The following is a 23996-nucleotide window of genomic DNA, read 5'->3' as shown; positions in this document are numbered from 1 at the left end:
CGTTGTTGGGATTTGGATTTGGGTCACATGAAATGTACACCCGAGTTTAGGAAGGTAATTTCAAATTACGCGCCTAAAGCAACTACGCATTTTTCAACTTTGCGAGGGCCAAAGAAAATTCGCTAAATGGCATGCCTCGAATTCTAAGGATTTAAAATTAATTAAATGAGGGCTATGAGTTTTGATGTTTTATTGTGGATGAAGTGGTATAAATTGATAAGTACAAAAGGCCTAAAGAAATGGGTTAGCTACATGTCACGACCCAAACCGAAGGGCCGCGACGGGAACCCGATGCCTTACTCAACCGAGTACCAACGTAACATATCTTTATTAACATGTTATCATGAGTAAATGAGCCAAAAAACCTGTCATGAGATAACAAGAATAAAACATAAGGGAATACTCAACATATGAAGACCCAACATGATATAAAAACTAATATATGTGACATACGGGCCTATAAGGCCGACATGACCATTAGTAAACTCGAAACATAGGCCGACAAGGCCATACGATTATCCATACACCTGACATCTGTCTACAAGCCTCTAAGAGTACATAAAATCATAAAGGTCGGGACAGGGCCCTGCCATACCAATCAATACATATCCAAAGTATACTGACCAAATAGGCAACTCCGGAGCAAGTGGAGTGCACCAACACCTTCGCTGAGCTGATAGCCTACTAGGAGGACTGTCAACCTATCAATCGGGAACTGCGGGCATGAAATGCAGCGTTCCCAGGCAAAAGGGACGTCAGTACGAATAGAGTAACGAGTATGTTAGGCAGAAAAGCATACATAAGAACAGCAATGTAAAGAGAGAGATAGAGGAGATACAACCTGTAATATTTGAGTGCCTCTGGGGGCTACTGATATGAAATGCATAATACATATATATACATAAAACTTTTTAAAACATTCGCCTCTGTGGGCATCATCATCATCATATCGTACCCGGCCTCAAAGAGGACTCGGTAAAAGCGTACCCGACCATCATAAGGTTCGGTAGAATCGTACCCGGCCACGTGGAGCTCGGTAAACCCAACTGATCAGTGGTTGCACAATAGGTGCCGTACCCGGCCGACTATAGCGCGGCTCGGTAGAGTAAAATAGATACTATATATAATGCATGCTAGACTCATGGAATCATCTTCTAAACCTTTTGGAGTGACTTAAGAACATTATGGACATCCCTACCATCAATATGAACCTTAGTAGGATTTAAGGATCATACACACTTGTTTAGAATAATTTTATAAGGAAAGAACAACATGGACAACCTTAGTTGCTAGGAGTAGAGTCATTATGAAATAGCGTATCGTTTATGTTCATTTCATTTTAGATCATGCCAAAAGAAAGAAGAAAGTGCCTTAACATACCTTAAACCCGTTGAGTCCTTAATCCCTTCCAAGCAACTCTTCAAACAAGTCAACTCAATCTATCATAGTATAAGGAGATTCAAAATCAGTGCTGAGCAAAGGCTAAGTCTATAACTTAAGCTAGTAGCTCGTTTACGTAAATTTGGGCAGCATCTCCCTTGTAACAAGGGCCTCCTCCAATACCATATACCAACAACAATGACCAGAGCAATCCATCAATACATAATTATCAATATCAAGACACCATATAACCACAACAAGTCACAACTACATTACGACGAGCGGCAAACTCCGATTGGAATCCGTATACCCCTTATCAATCCTTATAGACTTCTTACTTCAACATAAAAGTATCATTAACTTGATAATGAAGTCATTAATCAATGATTCCAGCCTTATACCATATATTTATAACAACGAAAATAATCCACAACTTCAACTATCCCCAACTAGCAACTTTATTCACTAGTTCATGTCTAGCCCATCCATTTAACTTAATCAATATCAAGATAAACTTAGGAACAAGCAAGAACACAATATACATACCTCCTAAAGTAACTTCAAGTCAAAATCCAAGTTATATTCATTTTACAACAACCCTTAATAGCAATACAACCCCATAGAAGTGACTTAAGCTAGTCCAAGTATTATCTTGTAGTTTATCATCCTAACAACTTAACCAACATACAAGCAAGCTTAAGCAAAATTAGTAGGCTGTTATACTCACCTTAGACAGAAGCAACAACTTGTAATTTCATCCAAATATAGCCCACAACAATCCTCAATGATAACACAACCTCAAAGAGGTGTTGTTCTTCACTAGAACTAAGTTTTGATGTTGAAATATGGTGTAATCACTTTGGAATCACTTCAAACCCTTGTGGTATTGTTCAGGAGGGTTAGGAGAAGTTTGGAGATGAACTTCAGTTGAAAAATGAGCAAAAATATAGGCGTCCAAATCGTTTATAAATTGAAGTAGGTCAACCACCGCCTAAGTGGGTCCCATTGGGAGCTGCTTGCGCGGTCTCGCGAAAACACGAATATCTCTTTACTTTGATGTCTTATTGATAAACGATTTAAGGAGTTAGAAACTAGACTTGTAGATCTTCGATTTGGTAGGTAGAACACACCATGATTCCAAGTATATTTGGAGAAATTCTCAGATACATTTGACCTAAATTTCAGCAAATTTATGAATGTAACTTGTGATGACCTTTGCCAACTCTTGTTCCACAACTTGCTTGCCTTCAAAATGTAGAAAATGAATATCATACGACTAAAATAACTCATAGAATAACCTCCTTATCATGTTAATAACCCTAGTCTCACCCCAAAGTACATGTTATAACATTCGAAACTTGTCGACTTTCGACGAAACTTATTTTCTTCAATTGGTTTAGCTTCTAAGATTTCCAACCCTCTTGGTACTCGTTATTCATGATCTTAAATATTTGTAACCTCCAAGGTAACATGATTAACTTACTTTATTTTCTTCCAAATATAATCTCATTTCCGAGCTTACATCAATGACTTACGACGTACTCTCACGTATGAAAACTTGGGGTGTAACATCATTCCCCCCTTTGGAACATTCGTCCTCGAATGTTGATTGATGCTCTTATCAGTTTCATAAACTATAGCTCTTACGAATACTTTAATGCTCATCTTTCCATCTAATCCACTGTTTTGTGAATAAATCTAAACGCTTGGGCATTCCCCCCTTTTAGGCCTCTTTGTCACGCCATGACATGTGGTCGGAATTTTTCCAACATCATAACATTTGCAACCTTATGTCATGCAGTATGTACGACTGTGTCCTTGTATGAGCGCCTAGCGAGTCGTATTCTCTTTTTCCTCCATCTTTTAGCCAATCTCTAAGCCTCACTTTATGAACATATACAGAATTATGACAAGCTGTCCCTCTAGGCATCTATAGGTGTACTGATGTCTTTCGCTTGGTACTTTATCGAACTTAAGACTATTTCTATCTCTTGTTTCATAGCCTTGTATATCTATCCTTATGGATTTACTACATCTAGGTAGGTTATACTATACCATAAAACTTACTTCGGTTTATTATTACCGAGGTTTGCTACCCAACTCCAGGTTACTCTCTTGCTGCTTATCCTATATGTATAAATCTAAGTCCTTTAGTGCTTCCTCATTATTATTCATCTAAGAATAACAAACAAATCTCATCTCGAACTTTGGAACTTGTACCCATCTATTGTTTATTCACCTTAATGTTGATCTATAATCTATCACTGATAACTTGCAACCTCTTACGTAATACACTGTCACTAGGGCTCACATCTTATCGGGGAACATATGAAGTGATTTTCCTGATCCACCTAGGGATAATACTATACTTCAATAACCGTATTTCATTGCATCCCAACGCGATTCATCTTATGGGGGTATTCTAATACCGTGCAATTAATGAAATCCCTTTCTCATTAAATTATTACTCAATCAAAGGCCTAAGCATCATCCTCTTATCTATCACAATTACACCCTTATTCTACCGCCAGGGCAACATTCCATCTCTTCTAAATGCACCTAGTCTTAGACTCCTCTGGGTTCATTCAGGCTGTATAGAGTTTTTTATTCATATGGAAATCATCAGCTCCCTTGTTTTGATGGGTTTAATCCCGAGGACATACATATTCTCGTCACCTTCTCACTCATCTTTTCATATCCTTACTCCTATCTACCTAAAACCTTGTTGCTCTACAATACTTTACCTTAGGACCTACACCGATCTATTTATACTACTCCCAACCTTCCTTTAACTTGATAGCACCATAAATTTCCTTTTGTGCCTTCTCAGTTGTCCTTAAATGTAAGCAATTACTTTTGCTGGTCGTTCTATCACTTGTTGCATGAATACTTGGCTTGTCTTTTTGCCCACGAATACTATAATTTCCTGTACCTCATATGATCTCAAACATCACCTTTGATGGCTTTTTTTTACCATTCATTAGCCATGATAGGTGCCACTTTCTTATGGAGTGTATACAATATTGTAGTGAGACTGTTGTTACAGGATCATTTACTCTTTAGCTCACTATGCTTAGGTGGAAACCTTCTTCCTTATTTCCTCAGCTAGTCTTTCATTGTAGTACTTAGGGAGACCTTCTGGCTCTTGTAAAGTTGCGAGCTTGATATATCGTACACCCGAAGGTAATTTTCGTTATTCTTACTCGCCTATAATAATCCTTAGTTACATAAATTTATGCCTTTGTGCTCGTAGGGTTACTTCTAAGCTCAAATTTTTATTGTCTCCTTAGTGGCACTCTCTCTTATTTTCATAAACCTTAAAAACAGTAACTTTAACTGCCTCAACTCCTATCTGATATTTTTTTTCAAATGATTGCGATCTCGTATCTGCGAGACTGAATTTACTATGCTGCAGTTCACTACATTTATCTTGCATGATCTATTGATTTATCTATGACCTCTTGTCTAGCCATAACTGGGCTCTTCCTGAATCAACTACTAATTACTTGTTGGTCCATTCTCATATATATATTCTGCATAATTTCTCTTGGGATATATCCTTTGTCTTAACTTATCTCTCGCCACTAGCTCCTGATGTATCAAGTGTCCATTCACACTTATTTATCAATAACATCCTGGCCGGAAACTTTTACTGCCTCTCCCCGGTGTCGTGCTTGTATAATGTTCTGGAGTCGCAACATATCTGCAGAAACTGAATAAATGCAACATCATCCCTTTCCCCTTTTACCACATTCTACCTTTACCATTCCATAGTTAACTGAACCGCTTAACTCTGACTTAATACCATATCACACCATATTCCCCCTTTCAGGGGAGTACTAAGATTTAGTACTACGACGATCTACCTATAGTTGTTTTACCTTTTCATATTCGGCGTCTTTTCACATTATCAATGAACCTTAATCACCTTATGGTAACCTTCTGTACCAGGGATAACTAAATTTCTTACGCACGAAGGTGACACCTATAGTAACTGGCACACTTAGTCCCTTAAGATTAACTCTGCTCAGAGTGCTTGCTTTAGGTAAGCGACTTCCTAAATAACCTTTAAAGGTTATTCGTCTGTTGTCTATTCTATTATTGTTGGAGCACGATCTTTGAAATTCTCACGATGTCGACCATTATCAAATCCTCCGGTCCCTAATTCATGTTCGGTTTTATCTTGTTCACCAGCCCATACTGATTTTTATTACTCTGGGGTCTAACCTTTCCTCCTGGTAATCACGTTGAAGTCACCAACTCATTTCTCGAAATAAAAATATGATTTTATGGCTTATACTCTTTTATTGCCTTAAGGCTTGTCACCTCTTGTATTTTCCTTCACTTTGACTATAGACTCTGTCATCGTGTCATATTTTGATTTACTGTTATCACCCCTATATCACATCTTACTCATGATGCTTCATTTATTTTCTTCTTATTCTCCGGATAATATTCTTTTTGTCTATCACTTTATTCTGAAAACTTCAACAAAAAGTTCTTTCCCTATAAGCTCCCCTAGCTTCATCTCACTGGCTCTTGGGAATGCCTAACATTATTTTTTTTACTCGGGGCTAGAGTCATACTAAGGTAAATATTTGTCCCTTCTAGGATCCCACTGCCTATCTTCTGAAATTTCTGAATATTCTAGTATTCGTATCTGATTGTACTACTCTAGAGTTCACCATCTGGGTGTCTTACAAGGAGATATATTACCACATTTGTACCATATTTCGGAAACATTAGTTAATAATAACAACCCATCCATAATTTTTGGGTTACTCTAACTCCAACTGGATCCTGATATCCCATCTTTCTCTTAAATAATATCTGTTAGCTCCCATAGAACATAACTGAGATAGGTGTGGCCAATTGTACTTACCTCTATCATTGATGAAGGTACCAAAATGCTTATATTTCTCTGCCTATTTGAAAATATTGATAATCTTCATTATCTGGGTGCCTCGTACCCCTTCACTTTACTTCTTTTACTTGTTAAAACTTGTATCTAGCTTCTGAGTTCCTCATAAATTTTCACCATATTCGTGAATAGATATCCGTGCCTTAAGGCTCCTTATTAAGAAGCATACACATCTTAGTACACACATGATCTGTTGAAGACCTCATATTTATTCATCATAAGCATGATGTGAAATCGAGTTCCTCTGACTCAACTCTTCCACATCCACATGCAATCTCTTACCAACTGTCTTTGTGGATGTAGGTATCGTTGTATTACGACTAAAGTCGAATTTAGGAGTTTGAATTCTTACAACTGAGCTCTACTGCACGATCTAGAGTAAGAAGAAAGAGTGACAGACCTAAATGCCCTGTAGCCTCCTGCTTATAAGTGTGGTGCACAACACACCCATAAACAAGACTCTACTAGACACGGCTTGTAGACTCCCTAGGACAGAACTGCTCTGATACCACTTCTGTCACGACCCAAACCGAAGGGCCGCGACGGGCACCCGGTGCCTTACTCAACCGAGTACCAACGTAACATATCTTTCTTAACATGTTATCATGAGTAAATGAGCCAGAAAACCCGTCATGAGATAACAAGAATAAAACATAAGGGAATACTCAACATATGAAGACCCAACATGATATACAAACTAATATATGTGACATACGGGCCTATAAGGCCGACATGACCATTAGTAAACTCGAAACATAGGCCGACAAGGCCATACGATTATCCATACACCTGACATCTGTCTACAAGACTCTAAGAGTACATAAAATATAAAGGTCGGGACAGGGCCCCGCCATACCAATCAATACATATCCAAAGTATACTGACCAAATAGGCAACTCCGGAGCAAGTGGAGTGCACCAACACCTTCGCTGAGCTGATAGTCTACTAGGAGGACTGTCAACCTATACTTCGGGACCTGCAGGCATGAAATGCAGCGTCCCCAGGCAAAAGGGACGTCAGTACGAATAAAGTAACGAGTATGTTAGGCAGGAAAGCATAAACAAGAACAGTAATGTAAAGAGAGAGATAGAGGAGATACAACCTGTAACATCAGAGTGCCTCTGGGGGTTACTGATATGAAATGCATAATACATATATATACATAAACTTTTTAAAACATTCGCCTCTGTGGGCATCATCATCATCATATCGTACCCGGCCTCAAAGAGGACTCGGTAAAAGCGTACCCGACCATCATAAGGTTCGGTAGAATCGTACCCGGCCACGTGGAGCTCGGTAAACCCAACTGATCAGTGGTTGCACAATAGGTGCCGTACCCGGCCGACTATAGCGCGGCTCGGTAGAGTAAAATAGATACTATATATAATGCATGCTAGACTCATGGAATCATCTTCTAAACCTTTTGGAGTGACTTAAGAACATTATGGACATCTCTACCATTAATATGAACCTTAGTAGGATTTAAGGATCATACACACTTGTTTAGAATAATTTTATAAGGAAAGAACAACATGGACAACCTTAGTTGCTAGGAGTAGAGTCATTATGAAATAGCGTATCGTTTATGTTCATTTCATTTTAGATCATGCCAAAAGAAAGAAGAAAGTGCCTTAACATACCTTAAAACCGTTGAGTCCTTAATCCCTTCCAAGAAACTCTTCAAACAAGTCAACTCAATCTATCATAGTATAAGGAGATTCAAAATTAGTTCTGAGCAAAGGCTAAGTTTATAACTTAAGCTAGTAGCTCGTTTACGTAAATTTGGGCAGCATCTCCCTTGTAACAAGGGCCTCCTCCAATACCATATACCAACAACAATGACCAGAGCAATCCATCAATACATAATTATCAATATCAAGACACCATATAACCACAACAAGTCACAACTACATTACGACGAGCGGCAAACTCCGATTGGAATCCGTATACCCCTTATCAATCCTTATAGACTTCTTACTTCAACATAAAAGTATCATTAACTTGATAATGAAGTCATTAATCAATGATTCCAGCCTTATACCATATATTTATAACAACGAAAATAATCCACAACTTCAACTATCCCCAACTAGCAACTTTATTCACTAGTTCATGTCTAGCCCATCCATTTAACTTAATCAATATCAAGATAACCTTAGGCACAAGCAAGAACACAATATACATACCTCCTACAGTAACTTCAAGTCAAAATCCAAGTTATATTCATTTTACAACAACCCTTAATAGCAATACAACACCATAGAAGTGACTTAAGCTAGTCCAAGTATTATCTTATAGTTTATCATCCTAACAACTTAACCAACATACAAGCAAGCTTAAGCACAATTAGTAGGTTGTTATACTCACCTTAGACAGCAGCAACAACTTGGAATTTCATCCAAATACAGCCCACAACAATCCTCAATGACAACACAACCTCAAAGAGGTGTTGTTCTTCACTAGAACTAAGTTTTGATGTTGAAATATGGTGTAATCACTTTGGAATCACTTCAAACCCTTGTGGTATATGTTTAGGAGGGTTAGGAGAAGTTTGGAGACGAATTTTAGTTGAAAAATGAGCAAAAATAGGCGTCCAAATCGTTTATAAATTGAAGTAGGTCAACCACCGCCTAAGTGGGTCCCATTGGGAGCTGCTTGCGGGGTCTCGCGAAAACACGAATATCTCTCTACTCCGATGTCGTATTGACAAACGGTTTAATGCGTTAGAAACTAGACTCGTAGACCTTCAATTTGGTAGGTAGAACACCCCATTATTCCAAGTATATTTGGAGAAATTCTCAGATACATTTGACCTAAATTTCAGCAAATTTATGAATGTAACTTGTGATGACCTTTGCCAACTCTTGTTCCACAACTTGCTTGCCTTCAAAATGTAGAAAATGAATATCATACGACTAAAATAACTCATAGAATAACCTCCTTATCATGTTAATAACCCTAGTCTCACCCCAAAGTACATGTTATAACATTCGAAACTTGTCGACTTTCGACGAAACTTATTTTCTTCAATTGGTTTAGCTTCTAAGATTTCCAACCCTCTTGGTACTCGTTATTCATGATCTTAAATATTTGTAACCTCCAAGGTAACATGATTAACTTACTTTATTTTCTTCCAAATATAATCTCATTTCCGAGCTTACATCAATGACTTACGACGTACTCTCACGTATGAAAACTTGGGGTGTAACATCATTCCCCCCTTTGGAACATTCGTCCTCGAATGGTGGAGTTGGCATTTATGTGAAAATAACAAAAGACAGGTGCCAGCTTTGGGTTCATCTCCATATCATCTTCAAAAGTCCGACTTTCGTTTTCAAATTCTAGAAAGAAACTAACATAATTTTATAACAAAATAATGAATCTTAAATGGCCATATGAGCACAAAAAAACCCATGCTGAGAACTATTCGGATGAACCAGAAGGAACAAAACAAACATGGACATACAAAAATGCATTTTAAACTTGATTATAACAAAGAACACTTAAAGTAATTAATTTATTTAACACTATGCTAAAGAGAAAGTTGTAGTATCACCAATATAAGTTCTACAGTACCATTTTGAAGTAGAGGAAGTTGAATCTTCACAAGGTTAATTTAAGAAAATATGCAGCCAATAACATAAACTGAAGATAAGATCCTTCCACTAACGCAATCTATTTTTTTACATCTTAATGTTGACAAATTGTTCAACTTCACATACTTCTTTAAATTTCAAAATATGAACATGGTGCTACATGAGCTTGAAATCTAAATGTAAACAAAATAATACCTGCTGGTTACAAGTTATGAGCCAAGAAAAAAAAGAAAAAAAAGAAAAAGAAAAAAGAAACGAGACAGAGTCATGAACATACTAAATTAACGTTAACATTTGCAAATCTCAATTCACTCAATCAAAGAAACATCATTCACGCGAACAGATTAAATACGAAAGAAACTTTATCAGAATAACCAAATCAATTTGCTTCTGCTTCAATAAAGATGCTCCGACATTTTTTAACTCAAGAGCTTGAATTACATACCTACAAGAGAGTGAATTCAAATAAATAAAATCTGAAAATTGTAGAGTCAATACAGCAGCAACAACAAAATCTCTATCAACTCTTCTTCAAACCCAAGATTCAAGGCCCGAAATATTGAAAGAAAAATTTAATTAAAATTTTCAACCTAAATTTCTCTCCTCCCCCTCTCTTCTTTTTTATCTTTTCTTCTTCTCAAATTTTCTCTTATATTTATAGCAAAATTTTCGAGATTTTTTCAGATTTTTTTTTTAAAAATATTTTATTATTTTTTAATTAAAAGAAATCCCACTTAAAATTTGCTTTTATTTTTTTTATAAAAAAAAATCCCACCTTTGTTTACTTTTATTTTTTAAATTCCAACTTTAATTACTTTTATTTTATTTAAAATCCCACTTTTTTTACTTTTTAAAAGAGAATTCCACTTATTTAACTTTTCTTAAAAAAACAATCCACTTTCTTTTGCTTTTCTTTTACTTTAAATTTTTTTAATTTTCAGATGCCTTTATATTTGTTTTTTAATTCCAACTTTCTTTTAATTTTATTTTTTAAAAATTTCCACAAAACTTTACTTTTATTTTTTAAATTTTCTACTTTCTTTTACTTTTTAAAAGAGAATTCCACCAACTTTTACTTCTTTTTTTATTCAATACTTCCCTTTTTCTTTTTTTAAATCACTCCCGAAACTTAAAAAAAATTAATATTTTTTCGGAATTTTATTATTATTTTAAAATAAAAATAAAAATAAAATAATATTAATAGTAATAATTCACCTTTTAAATTTTGTATTTTTACCCTATAATAAAAAGTGTAACAAAGGTAAAAATTGTAGGTTAAAACCCCTAAAATATTTACATAGAAGAAGTGATAAAAAATTAAATATTATCAAAAATTAGGAGCTCACAACTGCCCCTCTTTGTTTGGAAACATGAAGAGTTTTCAAGCAAAGATAAGGTGAGTCATGTGACTAATTTTTGAACATATTTTTATTCAAAAGGGAAGAAATAAGGATAAGAGAAAAGACAACGGGTGCAACCGAGTCTTGGTTTTGGACATCCTACATATCCCGGGTTATAGGGGAATTAGGTTGCGTGTAGTTCAAGAATTTTTGGTAGCTGGTACTACCGAAGAGCTGTGATTTTGCTGCTATTGCTACTGTTTCTGCTTACTGAACTCCTTATTACACCGTGACAAAATAAAAGAAGCCAGAATAAACTATGATATACGAATTATAAGAATCCTATCTATATCTTGAACTTGCAGTTTCTGCTGCCCTGCTGACTTGTACTCTCTGAGTGAGATTCCTTTGTTGCTGACTTGAATTGCATTATGAGATGCTTTCCCTTTGTTCTTCAAGTGGGATCCTGATTGTTGTCTTCCTTTGAACCTTGCTGCTTCCCTTCGTTCTCCAGGTGGGCTCCTGATTACCAACACTTGCGCTGCTTTTCCTCGAAACTTGAACTGCTTCCCTTCGTTTTTCAGGTGGTTTCCTGATTGCTGAACTCCTTTGAACCTTGCTGCTTCCCTTCGTTCTCCAGGTGGGCTCCTGATTGCCAATACTTGCACTGCTTTTCCTCGAAACTTGAACTGCTTCCCTTCGTTCTTCAGGTGGGCTTTTGATTACCAACACTTGACTTGCTTCTTCCCTTCGTTCTTCAGGTGGGCTCCTGATTACCAATACTTGAACTGTATTCCCTTGCTTTCCAGGTGGGCGCCTGATTTCCAAAACATGAATTGTATTCACTTTCTCTCCAGGTGGGCGCCTGATTGCCAAAATGGAATTGTATTACCTTGCTCTCCAGGCGGGCTCCTGACTGCTAAAACTCGAATGTATTCCCTTGTTCTCTAGGTGGGCTCCTAACTGCTGAATCTTGAAATGTATTCTCTTGTTCTCCAGGTAGGTTCCTGATTGTTGAACTCGAAATGTATTCCCTTGCTCTCCAGGTGGGCTCCTGATTGCTAAAACTCGAATGTATTCCCTTGTTCTCCAGGTGGGCTCCTGACTGCTGAAATTTCAACCGTCTTTCCTTGTTCTCCAGGTGGACGCCTGATTTCTGAGACTTGGTCCATCTTCTTCTTGAAACTGCTTTTCTTTGACTTTTTCTCCCTCGTTCCTCCAGGTGGGCGCCTAATTACCAATACTTGTGCCAATCTTCCTTGAAACCTGATTTGTTTTCCCTTGTTCTCCAGGTGGACTCCTGATTGCCGAAACTCGAACTGTTGTTCCTTGTTCTCCAGGTGGACGCCTGATTTTTGATACTTCAACTGTTGTTCCTTGTTCTCCAGGTGGATGCCTGATTGCTAGTACTTGGTCACACTCTTATCTTTGATATCCGTGTTGTTCTCCCTATTCTTTAGATGGGCACCTAACTTTAACAAAAATAGACAAAACAAAAGAAAATTTTCTGCCCCAGTTTGGTAGCTGGGCGCATTTGTGAGTTTAAACTGAATCACATCACCAAATATTACTAAGAATTTGAAAGATAGGTCCCATTATCCAGGGGGGGTCCTAATAACTCTTAACTAAACGATGATTTTAAATCTAAGCTATATCTTGTTATCTAAGGAGGTCTTAAACTACTTCCCATTATCCAGGAGGGTCCTGACAATTCTTAATTAAACGACAATTTTAGAGCTAAATTATATCTACTGAAGGGTATGTCTTATGCTAAATCTTGTTATCCAAACCAGTTTTAAACTACGTCCCATTATCCAGGCGGGCCCTGACAACTCTTAAATCAAGTCTTATCTTAAGAGTGACAATTCTACGGCTAAATTATATTACCCTACAACAAGAACTTATGCTAAACCTTGTTATCTAATGGAGATCTCAAAGCTAGGTCCCATTATCCAGGAGGGTCCTGAAAACTCCTAATTGAATCATATCTTAAACATGCGAACTTTAAAACCATCTTATTCCTTGGGATACATTTATGCTAGATTTTACTACTCATAACTGTTTAATCTGTCCAATTTTAAACTAGGTCCTATTTTCCAGGAGGGTCCTGATAACTCCCAACTAAATTCTATCTCCAGAATGAAAATTTTGAAACCAACTTATATTCTTTTGGGGTACATTTATGCTAGATCTTGCTACTCAGTCGTGTATTTTGAATTTTAAACTAAGTCCCATTTTCTAGGAGGGTCCTGAGAATTCTGCGATCAAACCTGCATGGTACTTGTCTTCCTTACAGGGTGTTTCCTGAAACAAATGTCATCTTTGCCCCTATTTCAAATCAAAGAAAATCTTGTCAGTTTAAACATGGCGGTTAGTTGTGGAATTCTTGCTAGGGGTGGTTTTCTCTTTGCTAGGCTCTGTTTCGTTTCGACTGCCTTGAACATGGTCGAAGGATTGTTTTGACCTTATGACTGATCCTTAACTGCAGGATCCCCAACTGTTGTTCTCCATTTCTGAACTTTCTGTCTGAACTCGTATATCTCCCACGACATTACTGAACAATTCCACCGATTTAACTTTTGCTTACACCATATGTCCCACTTTTCATCATATCATCTCTGGCATGTTCTAGCCGCATTTTGCTTTGTGCAATTTCGAAACTGGTAGTAAGCTTTGAAATTCCTTCTTATTTGTTGAAATAAGGCTAAACTTGAAAAAATTAACAGCAATGAAATGCAATGATTTCGGGAATTAAGAATAAAGAAGAAAATCCGAATTTGGATGATTGTTGGAGATAGGAAAAAGGAACTTATCTGAGTGGAGTCACTGGCACCAATGATCATGGTATGCATTTTGGATTAATTGGCCCAGTCTATTTAACCAATCTCTTTTCCAATTATTTTACTTTGTGCTCCAAGATGTTCCACAACCCAATTTACTTTCCGCCAACTTTACGGATCTTGTTTGACTTGCAGTACCCTGAAGGGTTTTCACCAACAAACCTCTCTCATTTTTTGATTCCTCAATTCTTTGTCGTCTGATGGTGCCCGTGAAGGTTTTCACCAATAAGACTCTCTCATTTTTATTTTCTCTCAGCTTTCGTCGCCTCATGGTGCCCGTGAGGGTTTTCACCAATAAGACTCTCTCATTTTCATTACTTCCCTGCTTGGACCAGAGTCTTACCCTGATATGAATCACCTCTATTTGCTCGACTTGGCATCTCTCGAAAACTGATCGGAAGGTCTTTCTTTGGACCGTAATGTGGGTCTTTGGATGGGGTTAGAAAGAAAGGGTATCAAAGGCTCAAAACAATTTGACATGGGTTTAAAATTACAACTTTTGGAATCACATTTCTTATTACAAATACAACCTCTGCCCCAATTTCTTGCTTGGGGATCTTTTGACTTTTATTTTACTATGAACAAACCATAAAGCTGCCTACGTATCCTTGACAGGAATCAGGTCAAACGTAGTTCACACCTGAATTTCCTTGTTGTTATACTTTTCACTTCTTTTCTTTTCCCTTTTTCTTTTCTTTCTTTTTCTTTCTTTTTGGTGATTGATTCCAAAAGAGGGGTATGAAAGAAATAAATAAGGCTCCGAAAGGGGAAACAAAGGGTAAAGTGTTTAGATAGCAGAACAAATTGCCTTCGTCATTTCAATCTTCGAAATAATGCCAAATACAAACAATCAACAATTATAACAAAAAAATCATACATAATATCTTTTTACTGCATCAGAATTGATAGTCATGTCTATACATTTTCCTTCGATATCTGTTAAACATAAAGCATCATTGGACAATACTCTGGTTACAATGAATGGCCCTTGCCAATTCGGGGCAAACTTGCCTTTTGCCCCAGCCTGATGTGGAAGGATGTGTTTCAGCACTTGCTGGCCCACTTCAAACTTCCGGGGACGCACCTTTTTATTGTATGCTCTTGCCATTCTCTTTTGATACAACTGGCCATTACACACAGCTGCCAATCGTTTTTCATCAATCAAGCTCAACTGCTCCAAACGGGTTTTGATCCACTCATCATTATCAATCTCAGCCTCAACGACAATCCGAAGGGACGAGATTTCAACTTCCGCAGGTATCACTGCTTCGGTTCCATATACCAACAAATAAGGGGTTGCACCTACTGAAGTACGGACAGTAGTGAGATAACCTAGAAACGCAAATGGTAATTTTTCATGCCATTGCCTGGAACCTTCTACCATTTTTCGAGGTATCTTCTTTATGTTTTTGTTGGCTGCCTCAATTGCTCCATTTGCCTTGGGACGATATGGGGTGGAATTGCGGTGTGCAATCTTAAACTGTTGACATACTTCTTTCATCAAATTGCTGTTAAGATTAGCACCATTATCCGTGATGATCACCTTTGGGATTCCAAATCAACAGATGATATTTGAATGAACAAAATCAACCACTGCTTTCTTGGTTACAAACTTGAAAGTTTTGGCCTCAACCCACTTGGTGAAATAATCAATGGCTACAAGAATGAATCTATGCCCATTGGACGCTGCTGGCTCAATTGGTCCAATGATATCCATGCCCCAAGCAACGAAGGGCCATGATGCCGACATCGTGTGCAATTCCGATGGTGGAGAATGAATCAAATCTCTGTGTATCTGGCACTGATGACATTTGCGCACAAAACTGATACAATCTCACTTCATGGTGAGCCAATAATAACCTGCTCGGAGAATTTTCTTTGCCAGCACATATCCGCTCATATGTGGTCCGCAGACTCCTGAATGTACTTTGGACATGACAGTCGTAGCTTGTCTAGCATCTATGAATCTTAACAATCCAAGGTCTGGTGTTCTTTTATACAAAACTCCTCTACTTAAGAAGAATCCACTTGCCAACCATCGAATTGTTCTCTTTTGATCCCTCGTGGCTTGCACTGGATATATCCCATTCTGATGTACTCCTTGTATCATGGAACCATGGTTCGCCATCAAGTTCTTCTTCAATCATGTTGCAGTAAGCATGCTGATCTCGTACTTGAATGTGCAAAGGATCGACATAGGCTTTGTCCGGATGGTGCAACATTGACGCTAGGGTAGCCAAAGCATCGGCGACCTCATTATGGACCCTTGGAATATGCCTAAACTCCACTGATCGAAACCATTGACAAAGATCATGCAAACATTGTCGGTATGGTATGAGCTTAAATCGCGTGTTTCCCATTCTCCTTGAATTTGATGTACCAGAAGATCCGAGTCTCATAAGACCAAGAATTCCTGGACATCCATGTCTGCAGCTAGCCTTAAACCCAAAATGCATGCTTCGTATTCAGCCATATTATTGGTACAATGAAAACGAAGCTGAGCTGTAACAGGATAGTGATGCCCTGTTTCAGAAATAAGCACGACTCTTATTCCCACTACTTTCATGTTAGCAGCCCCATCAAAGAAAAGTTTCCAACCTGGTTTTTCGGCCTGTTCTAGCTCATCAATATGCATCACCTCTTCATTGGGAAAATAAGTCCTCTGTGGCTCATACTCTTCATCTACCGGGTTCTCGGCTAAATGATCGGCCAATGCTTGGGTTTTCATCGCAGTCCGAGTCACATAGATGATGTCAAATTCTGTGAGCAAAATCTGCCACTTCGCAAGTCTTCCTGTCGGCATGGGCTTTTGAAAGATATACTTCAATGGATCCAAGCGTGAAATGAGGTAAGTAGTGTAGGATGACAAATAATGTTTCAATTTCTGTGCCACCCAAGTTAGGGTGCAACATGTCCTTTCCAGGTGAGTGTAGTTAACCTCATAAGCCGTGAACTTCTTGCTAAGATAGTAGATGGTCTGTTATTTCCTGCCTGTGATGTCATGCTTCCCCAGTACATAGCTAAATGAATTTTCCAGGACAGTCAAGTAAAGAATCAAAGGTCTCCCTAGTTCTGGTGGTACCAGCACATGCGAGTTAAACAAGTACCCCTTTTTCTTATCGAATGCTTCTTGACACTCATTAGTCCACATGATCGCAACGTCCTTCTTCAGCAACTTGAAAATAGGCTCACAAGTTGTCGTGAGCTGAGCAATAAACCTACTGATGTAGTTCAACCTTCCTAACAGACTCATCACTTCAGTCTTGTTCCTCAGAGGTGGCAATTCTTGTATAGCTTTGATCTTTGATGGGTCCAATTCGATGCCTCGCCGGCTAACTATGAATCCCAATAGCTTTCCGGATGGAACACCAAATGCACACTTGGCAGGGTTAAGCTTGAGGTTGTACCTGCGAAGCCTCTGGAAGAATTTCTTCAAATCCCCAACGTGGTCGGCCTGACGCTTTGATTTTATGATCACATCATCTACGTATACCTCAATCTCCTTGTGTATCATATCATGAAACACGGTAGTCATGGCCCTCATGTAAGTTGCCCCAGCGTCCTTCAAACCAAATGGCATTACTCTGTAGCAATAAGTCCCCCATGGCGTGATGAAAGCCGTCTTTTCTGCATCTTCTTCATCCATTAGAATCTGATGATACCCGGCATAGCAATCAACAAAATATCCTATATCACGCTTGGCACAATTATCGATCAAAATGTGGATATTGGGTAGTGGAAAGTTATCCTTCGGACTTGCTTTGTTGAGATTGCGGTAATCGACGCATACTCTAATCTTGCCGTCTTTTTTCGGTACAGGCACGACATTAGCCAACCAAATAGGAAATTGAGTGACCCGAATAACCTTTGCATCCAACTGCTTGATAATTTCTTCTTTAATCTTCACACTCATATCAGTTTTAAATTTCCTCAACTTTTGCTTGACGGTAGGGAATGCTGGATCAGTAGGCAATTTGTGGACCACTAAATCAGTTCTCAAACTCGGCATGTCATCATATGACCATGCAAAAACATCTTTGTACTCGATAAGTGCTTTGATTAACTCTTCTCGGATCTCTGGCTCGAGGTGGACACTTATTTTAGTCTCTCGGACATTTCTGTGTCCCCTAAATTGACGACTTCTGTATCATTCAGGTTGGGTTTGGCTTTTCATCGAAGTGAATTAACTCCTTACTAATCTCTTCGAAGGCTTCATCCTCATCATTGTATTCTGATTCATAATCACAATCTACTTCTTGAACTAATATTTCGGAATCAGATTGATATTTAAGACTGGGCTGAGGATTCCTTATGCATGCCATGTCATTAGAACCAGCATAAAAAGAACTGTATAGAAAAGAAAAGAAAACAAAAAGGAAAACCATCAGGAATGATGAAGAAAGGGAAATAGTATTTCATTGAATGATAAAAGATAACAAGGTTTGCACACTCAAACAGACTGAAAAAAAAATGAAATCTGAATTACAACCCTGGAATAATCCTTACAAACTTAAAGTAAAATCAAAGCAAACTACCAAGACTCCTTCCGAGTAGGGAGAGGAGTAGCCTTCCAATTATTAAGCTTTGTTTTTGGCCCGACAAATTGTACTTCCGCATTGCTAGAACCTTCTCCAATTTCCACCATGTTCACACTGTCGAACAACTTCTCAAATCTTTCAATTAACTCCTTGTCAGGATCAATCACAGAACTGGGAATTGTTGTTTCTAGGCGACTCCTCGTACCGGACTTGACAAATGACCTGGAAAGACGTGGGACCAGCTTTGGAAGGACCCATGCCCTCTGTTTCAATTTCCTAGCTCTTTTTATATCTGCGGTTGTGGGCTTGAATCCCAGACCAAATGTTCCCAAGTTTTTAGGAAGAGACACGGGCTGTATGATGCCTTGTAGAGCTGATCCCAAACCCTTTCCTGGTACAAAACCATTCTTCAGCATTTCATACGCTACCATGACTGATGCGGCGGTTATCTTTGGATTTGGGATACACTTCCCTTTTGGAACTTTCTCGACTAACACTGCGTCAGAAACTTGGTAGACCCATGGTCCCTTATCATCTTCCATTTCAATGAATGGCATAATGGTGTTGCTGTGAGCGCAAAAATTATCTTTGTCGTGCACAACTATTTCCTGTCTATCCCATTCAAACTTGATCATCTGATGGAGTGTTGATGGTACTACTTTAGCAGCGTGAATCCATGGCTGACCTAATAGCAAATTGTAGGAAATAGCTATATCCAGCACTTGGAATTCCATTGTGAATTCTACTGGACCTATATTCAGCTCCAACATTATTTCCACGACGGAGTCTTTGCCCCCGCCGTCAAATCCCTGCACACAAATATTGTTCTTATGGATCCTCTCATCTTTTACTTTCAGCTTACTTAGAGTGGAGAGAGGACAGATGTTCGCACTTGAACCATTGTTAATCAATACTCGGGTAACCACAAAATCCTCACATTTCACTGTAAGGTAAAGGGCTTTGTTATGCTCAGTACCCTCTACAGGCAATTCATCATCGAAAAAAGTGACTCTGTTTACTTCAAAAATCTTGTTGGCTATCTTTTCCAGATGGTTTACTGAGATCTTGTTGGGGACATGGGCCTCATTCAAGATTTTCATCAGCGACTGACGGTGCTCATCAAAATGGATTAGCAATGAGAGCAATGAGATCTGAGCGGGCGTTTTTCTCAACTGCTCTACAACAGAATAGTCATGCACTTTCATTTTCCTCAAAAATTCCTCTGCCTCTTCTTTAGTTACAACTTTCTTTACCGGCGTTGGATTATCTTTAGCTCTTCTTAACTCCTCGGAAGTGAAACACCTTCCTGAGCGAGTCAAACCTTGTGCTTCATAAACATCTTCTTTGATTTCTTTCCCTTTGTAAATCACCGTCACCCGTTCATAATTCCAAGGAACAACCTTGTTGTTGATCACTGGAAGCTGAGTTACTGGTTTTATAATAACAGGCTCTGTGCGAGCACCCTTCACGACCACAACAGGTTTACTTGCAACCATTGGTACTACCACTTTAGCTTTCTCTGGTTTCACTGCAACAGTGCTTGACGACCCTTTCTCGGCTACCACAACTGGCTTATTGTCTACCCCTTTCAACTGGAGCACTGATTTCCCACTGGTTACCTTCTCCTTTGAACTGGTTTCGCTGGAACGGATCATCATTACCATCTGCGAGGGTTTCTTAGTCTCCTCTCCTTTGTGTACCAACTCAATCATATGGGTATCATGGTGAGCTGGCAGTGGATTATGATTGGTATTTGGTGCTTCTGGGGCCTGGACCTCGATCCGATGAGTATCAATAAGCTCTTGCACAACTATTTTTAGTTTCCAACACTTCTTTGTATCATGCCCAGGGGCCCCTGAACAGTACTCACAACTCACCGAGTGGTCAAAATTTCTAGGAGGGGGATTTGGCATTTTAGGCTCAATTGGATTCAGCATGCCCAACTGCCTCAACCTGTGGAAAAGACTGGTATACGATTCCCCTAGTGGAGTGAAAGTCTTTTGCTTCTGTAACCTCTCATTCTTGAAGACTTGGCTTGGTCGAAAACCCGTTCCGGGGGGATTTCTGTAGGCTCTTAGGGGTGGATATGTGTTTTGTGGAGCTGGGTATGGATTTTGTGGAGCCGGCACACGCCATTGTGCGTGTGCCGGGGTTTGGGTATAGGTTTGTGCCTGATGGACGGAAAAATGGGGATCTGGCGGTGGGTAGTATTGTTGTGGAGGGCTATATGGAGTGTGGGGGTAATTTTGGTGGTAGGGTCGGGGTTGGTTATAGTAGGGTGATTGGCTTCTAGATCTGAACTAGGCTCCGGAGTCAATTGTCGCAACATCTTCTTTCTTCTTTTTCCCAAGTACACCTCCAGTGCTGTTTTGGATGGCCTGGGTGGTTGCCTTGATTGCTGAATAACTCATGATCTTGTTGGACTTAAGTCCCTCCTCGACCATGCCTCCCATTTTTACAACCTCATTAAAAGACTTGCCGATTGTGGACACCAAATGACCAAAGTACGTCGGCTTTAAAGCCTGCAAAAACTAATCAACCATCTCACTCTCTTTCATTGGGGGATCTACCCTTGCTGCCTGCTCCCTCCATCGGAAACCATATTCTCTGAAGCTTTCACTGTGCTTCTTCTCTAGTTTAGTCAAGGACAGTCGGTCTGGAATGATCTCAAGATTATACTAAAAGTGACAAACGAACGCTTGTGCCAGATCATCCCATGTGTACCATCTTCCGTGATCTTGGCGGGTGTACCATTCCAATGCTGATCCACTCAAACTCTGACTGAAGTAAGCCATTAACAATTCATCTTTTCCTCCGGCTCCCCTCATCTTACTGCAAAAACCTCTTAAGTGTGCTACTGGATCACCGTGCCCATTGTATAGATAAAACTTGGGCATCTTGAAACCTGGCGGCAATTGCACATTTGGAAATAGACATAGGTCCTTGTAGGCCACACTTACTTGACCTCCTAATCCTCGCATGTCCCGGAATGACTGTTCTAGGCTCTTAACTTTCCTGAACATCTCCTCATGTTCGGGATTTTTGGCTGGTCTCTCAGCTTCTCTCGGGAGATCAAAACGTGGATTATAGGGGTAGGTTTCGGGAGCTTTGAAGGTGGGCTCCGGGGGGTAGTACTGGTTGTCCTGAGCTTGGAACATAGGCTCACTCGAGGATCTATGGAGTGCAGCTGTTGAAGATGCCACAAAGACAGGGGTGACTGGCAGAGGGGGGTATGGAATTGATTTTGGTAGTGGTGCTTTTGGCATATGAGAAGTAGTGCCATGGTAATGTTGGTAAATGGGAAAGCTTGGATCGATGGCAGGATGATCCTGAGCCTGAGCCGGTGGTGGGGTGGAAACAGGGTTAGCAAGGTAAGCTGGGGGTGATTGTCCTTTAGACCAGGCCTGATACATCTCGGCCATCTGTTGCTTAAGTTTGAGCATCTCATCTTTCATTTTACTGACGTCCAACTCCTCTACCTCAACATTTGTGTCGACATCCGGGATAGACATGATTTCTGGTATTGGTCCTTTTGATATGGTTTGGTAATGATAATGTGCCAGTATCCTCTAGATAAACTAACTGCTTGAATTCTCTACAAAACAACAAACTTGTTAGTTTTTAGAGTTTAACACATATGCAATTACACGTTGGGATGCAATGCACCTAGGCAATTAACCATTTTCTATCATGCATTTTCTTCGGTTGTGTGCGTCATTCCGGCCTCTCATAATTGTGCCCCTTCTTTTAAGCTTCCTTTATTCTATCCTCCTTTATTTATTTTTAGTGGTGGTCGAATCCTATAGATATTGCCTATGTATCATGTCCCTGCATGAATCAGACCGTGCGTAGTTCTGGCAAATAAGTGCACAAGTAAACAGCTCTAAAAAAACAAATGCTCAAAACTAACAAATTCCAAAAGACTAACAGATTCTGATGCAAAGACGAAATACAGACTCCGAAAATAAGCTATCACACTCCAACAAAAGGAAATACAGAACAGAAAGAAAATACACACTCAACATGACTGATAGACTTTAACCGAAACGGAAATACACACTTCATGAGAAATCATGAATACATCAATGCTCTTGGTGCCCACAGGACATCATTCAGTCTCGTTGCGGGCCTATATGCAAGATCCCTTTGAAGTCGGTCCAAGTCACTCATTATCTGCTTAACAAATGTCATCACTGCTGCGAAGAAGGTAGTGCGAGTCATATCCTCACAGATCTGGCACTTCATAACGATGTAGTCGGCGATGTTTCTAATTCTCTCTCCTATGATGCCTTTTTCTTGTAACAAACGCCCAATCTGCTGGGCCCTGTCTTCCAAAGTTTGGTCAGCCATATGATTCTGCTCCTGAAGTTGTTGCAAGTCTATTTCTAATTGCGCCAAGGTCGTATAACAATGTTCCCTTTCAACCCTGAAGTCTTTTGCCTGTTTGATCATTTTGTTTTCTTCGGTGATGACCCTTTTATTTAGCCCTGCAACCTCATTGTCATACTTTTCTTTCAGCTGCTTAACCAGACGTGCTCGTTCTGCCGAGTTTTCGGCCAATTGTTTTCGAGCCCTGGTTAATTCACTTTCTGCTTTGTTCATATCAAAATTATATTCGCCCACTTTCCGCCTCAGGTTATCTATAAGTTTTTCATCTTTGGCTCTTCGGGCGGGGTTTTTTGCAGCTATTTTCATCTTTTGAATTTGGGCTCGAAGGGCCTCATTTTCTTTAGCTAGTTTCTTTTTCTCCCCCTCATCTACGGCGACCTGTAGATCTTTCTCAAACTGCAACTCCATGACTTGCTTCTCCAATCTGCGTATTGTGGCCCTGTACTCATGTTCTTTAGCCAACCAATCCCACTGTTCTTGCGACGCCCCGATGAACTCCTGGAGATGGGGTCTCTTGGCCGGCCTCCCAAACTTGATTTCTCTCCTATTCCAAGCAAGGTATCCCGGCGAAACTTCACCTTTGTACCGATCACGTACACTTGTATTTGCCGTTAAGTATTGACACTCGCTCCAAATTTGGCGGACTGCTGCTTCGTGAAATTGTCCGTTAGGCCCGATCTCGACCACTTGGCCACTAAGATCTTCATCTTTCGGAACTATTTGGCATCTTCCCAACTGCCTCAAAACTCGATACGGGGCATAGGGCTGGATACTCCTGAGTCCCATAAAAAGGAAATGGGGTCCAGTGGCTGGCATATATATGATTTCATCCACAGGCAGCCATCCAAATGTCCACTCTATTTGGCTTGCAATGACGGAACGGAGGCGCGCTATCCACTCTGTGACCCCTTCTGGCAAGCTATTTCCATCAACCCTCGTAGAAAATTCCTCTATGCATGTTTTCTCTGTCGACCCATAACTCATAAATTGAG

The 23996-nt window shown here is 39.4% G+C and overlaps 1 protein-coding gene across 1 annotated transcript; it reads right to left on the bottom strand.

Annotated features, from left to right (window-relative positions):
• Nucleotides 1–22686: 22686 nt before the first annotated feature.
• LOC138878025 (uncharacterized) lies at nucleotides 22687–23412 on the bottom strand. Its single transcript, XM_070157680.1, has 2 exons — nucleotides 22923–23412; nucleotides 22687–22811 (listed from the first exon to the last, which is right to left on the bottom strand). The coding sequence occupies exons 1-2, from the start codon at nucleotides 23410–23412 to the stop codon at nucleotides 22687–22689; spliced, it is 615 nt and encodes a 204-aa protein (XP_070013781.1).
• Nucleotides 23413–23996: the final 584 nt, after the last annotated feature.

Source organism: Nicotiana sylvestris, chromosome 9, assembly GCF_000393655.2.
Source record: "Nicotiana sylvestris chromosome 9, ASM39365v2, whole genome shotgun sequence".
Classification (NCBI taxonomy): domain Eukaryota; kingdom Viridiplantae; phylum Streptophyta; class Magnoliopsida; order Solanales; family Solanaceae; genus Nicotiana; species Nicotiana sylvestris.
The sequence above is the reverse complement of the archived record's forward strand: the minus strand, read 5'-3'. Positions and strand labels throughout refer to the sequence as shown.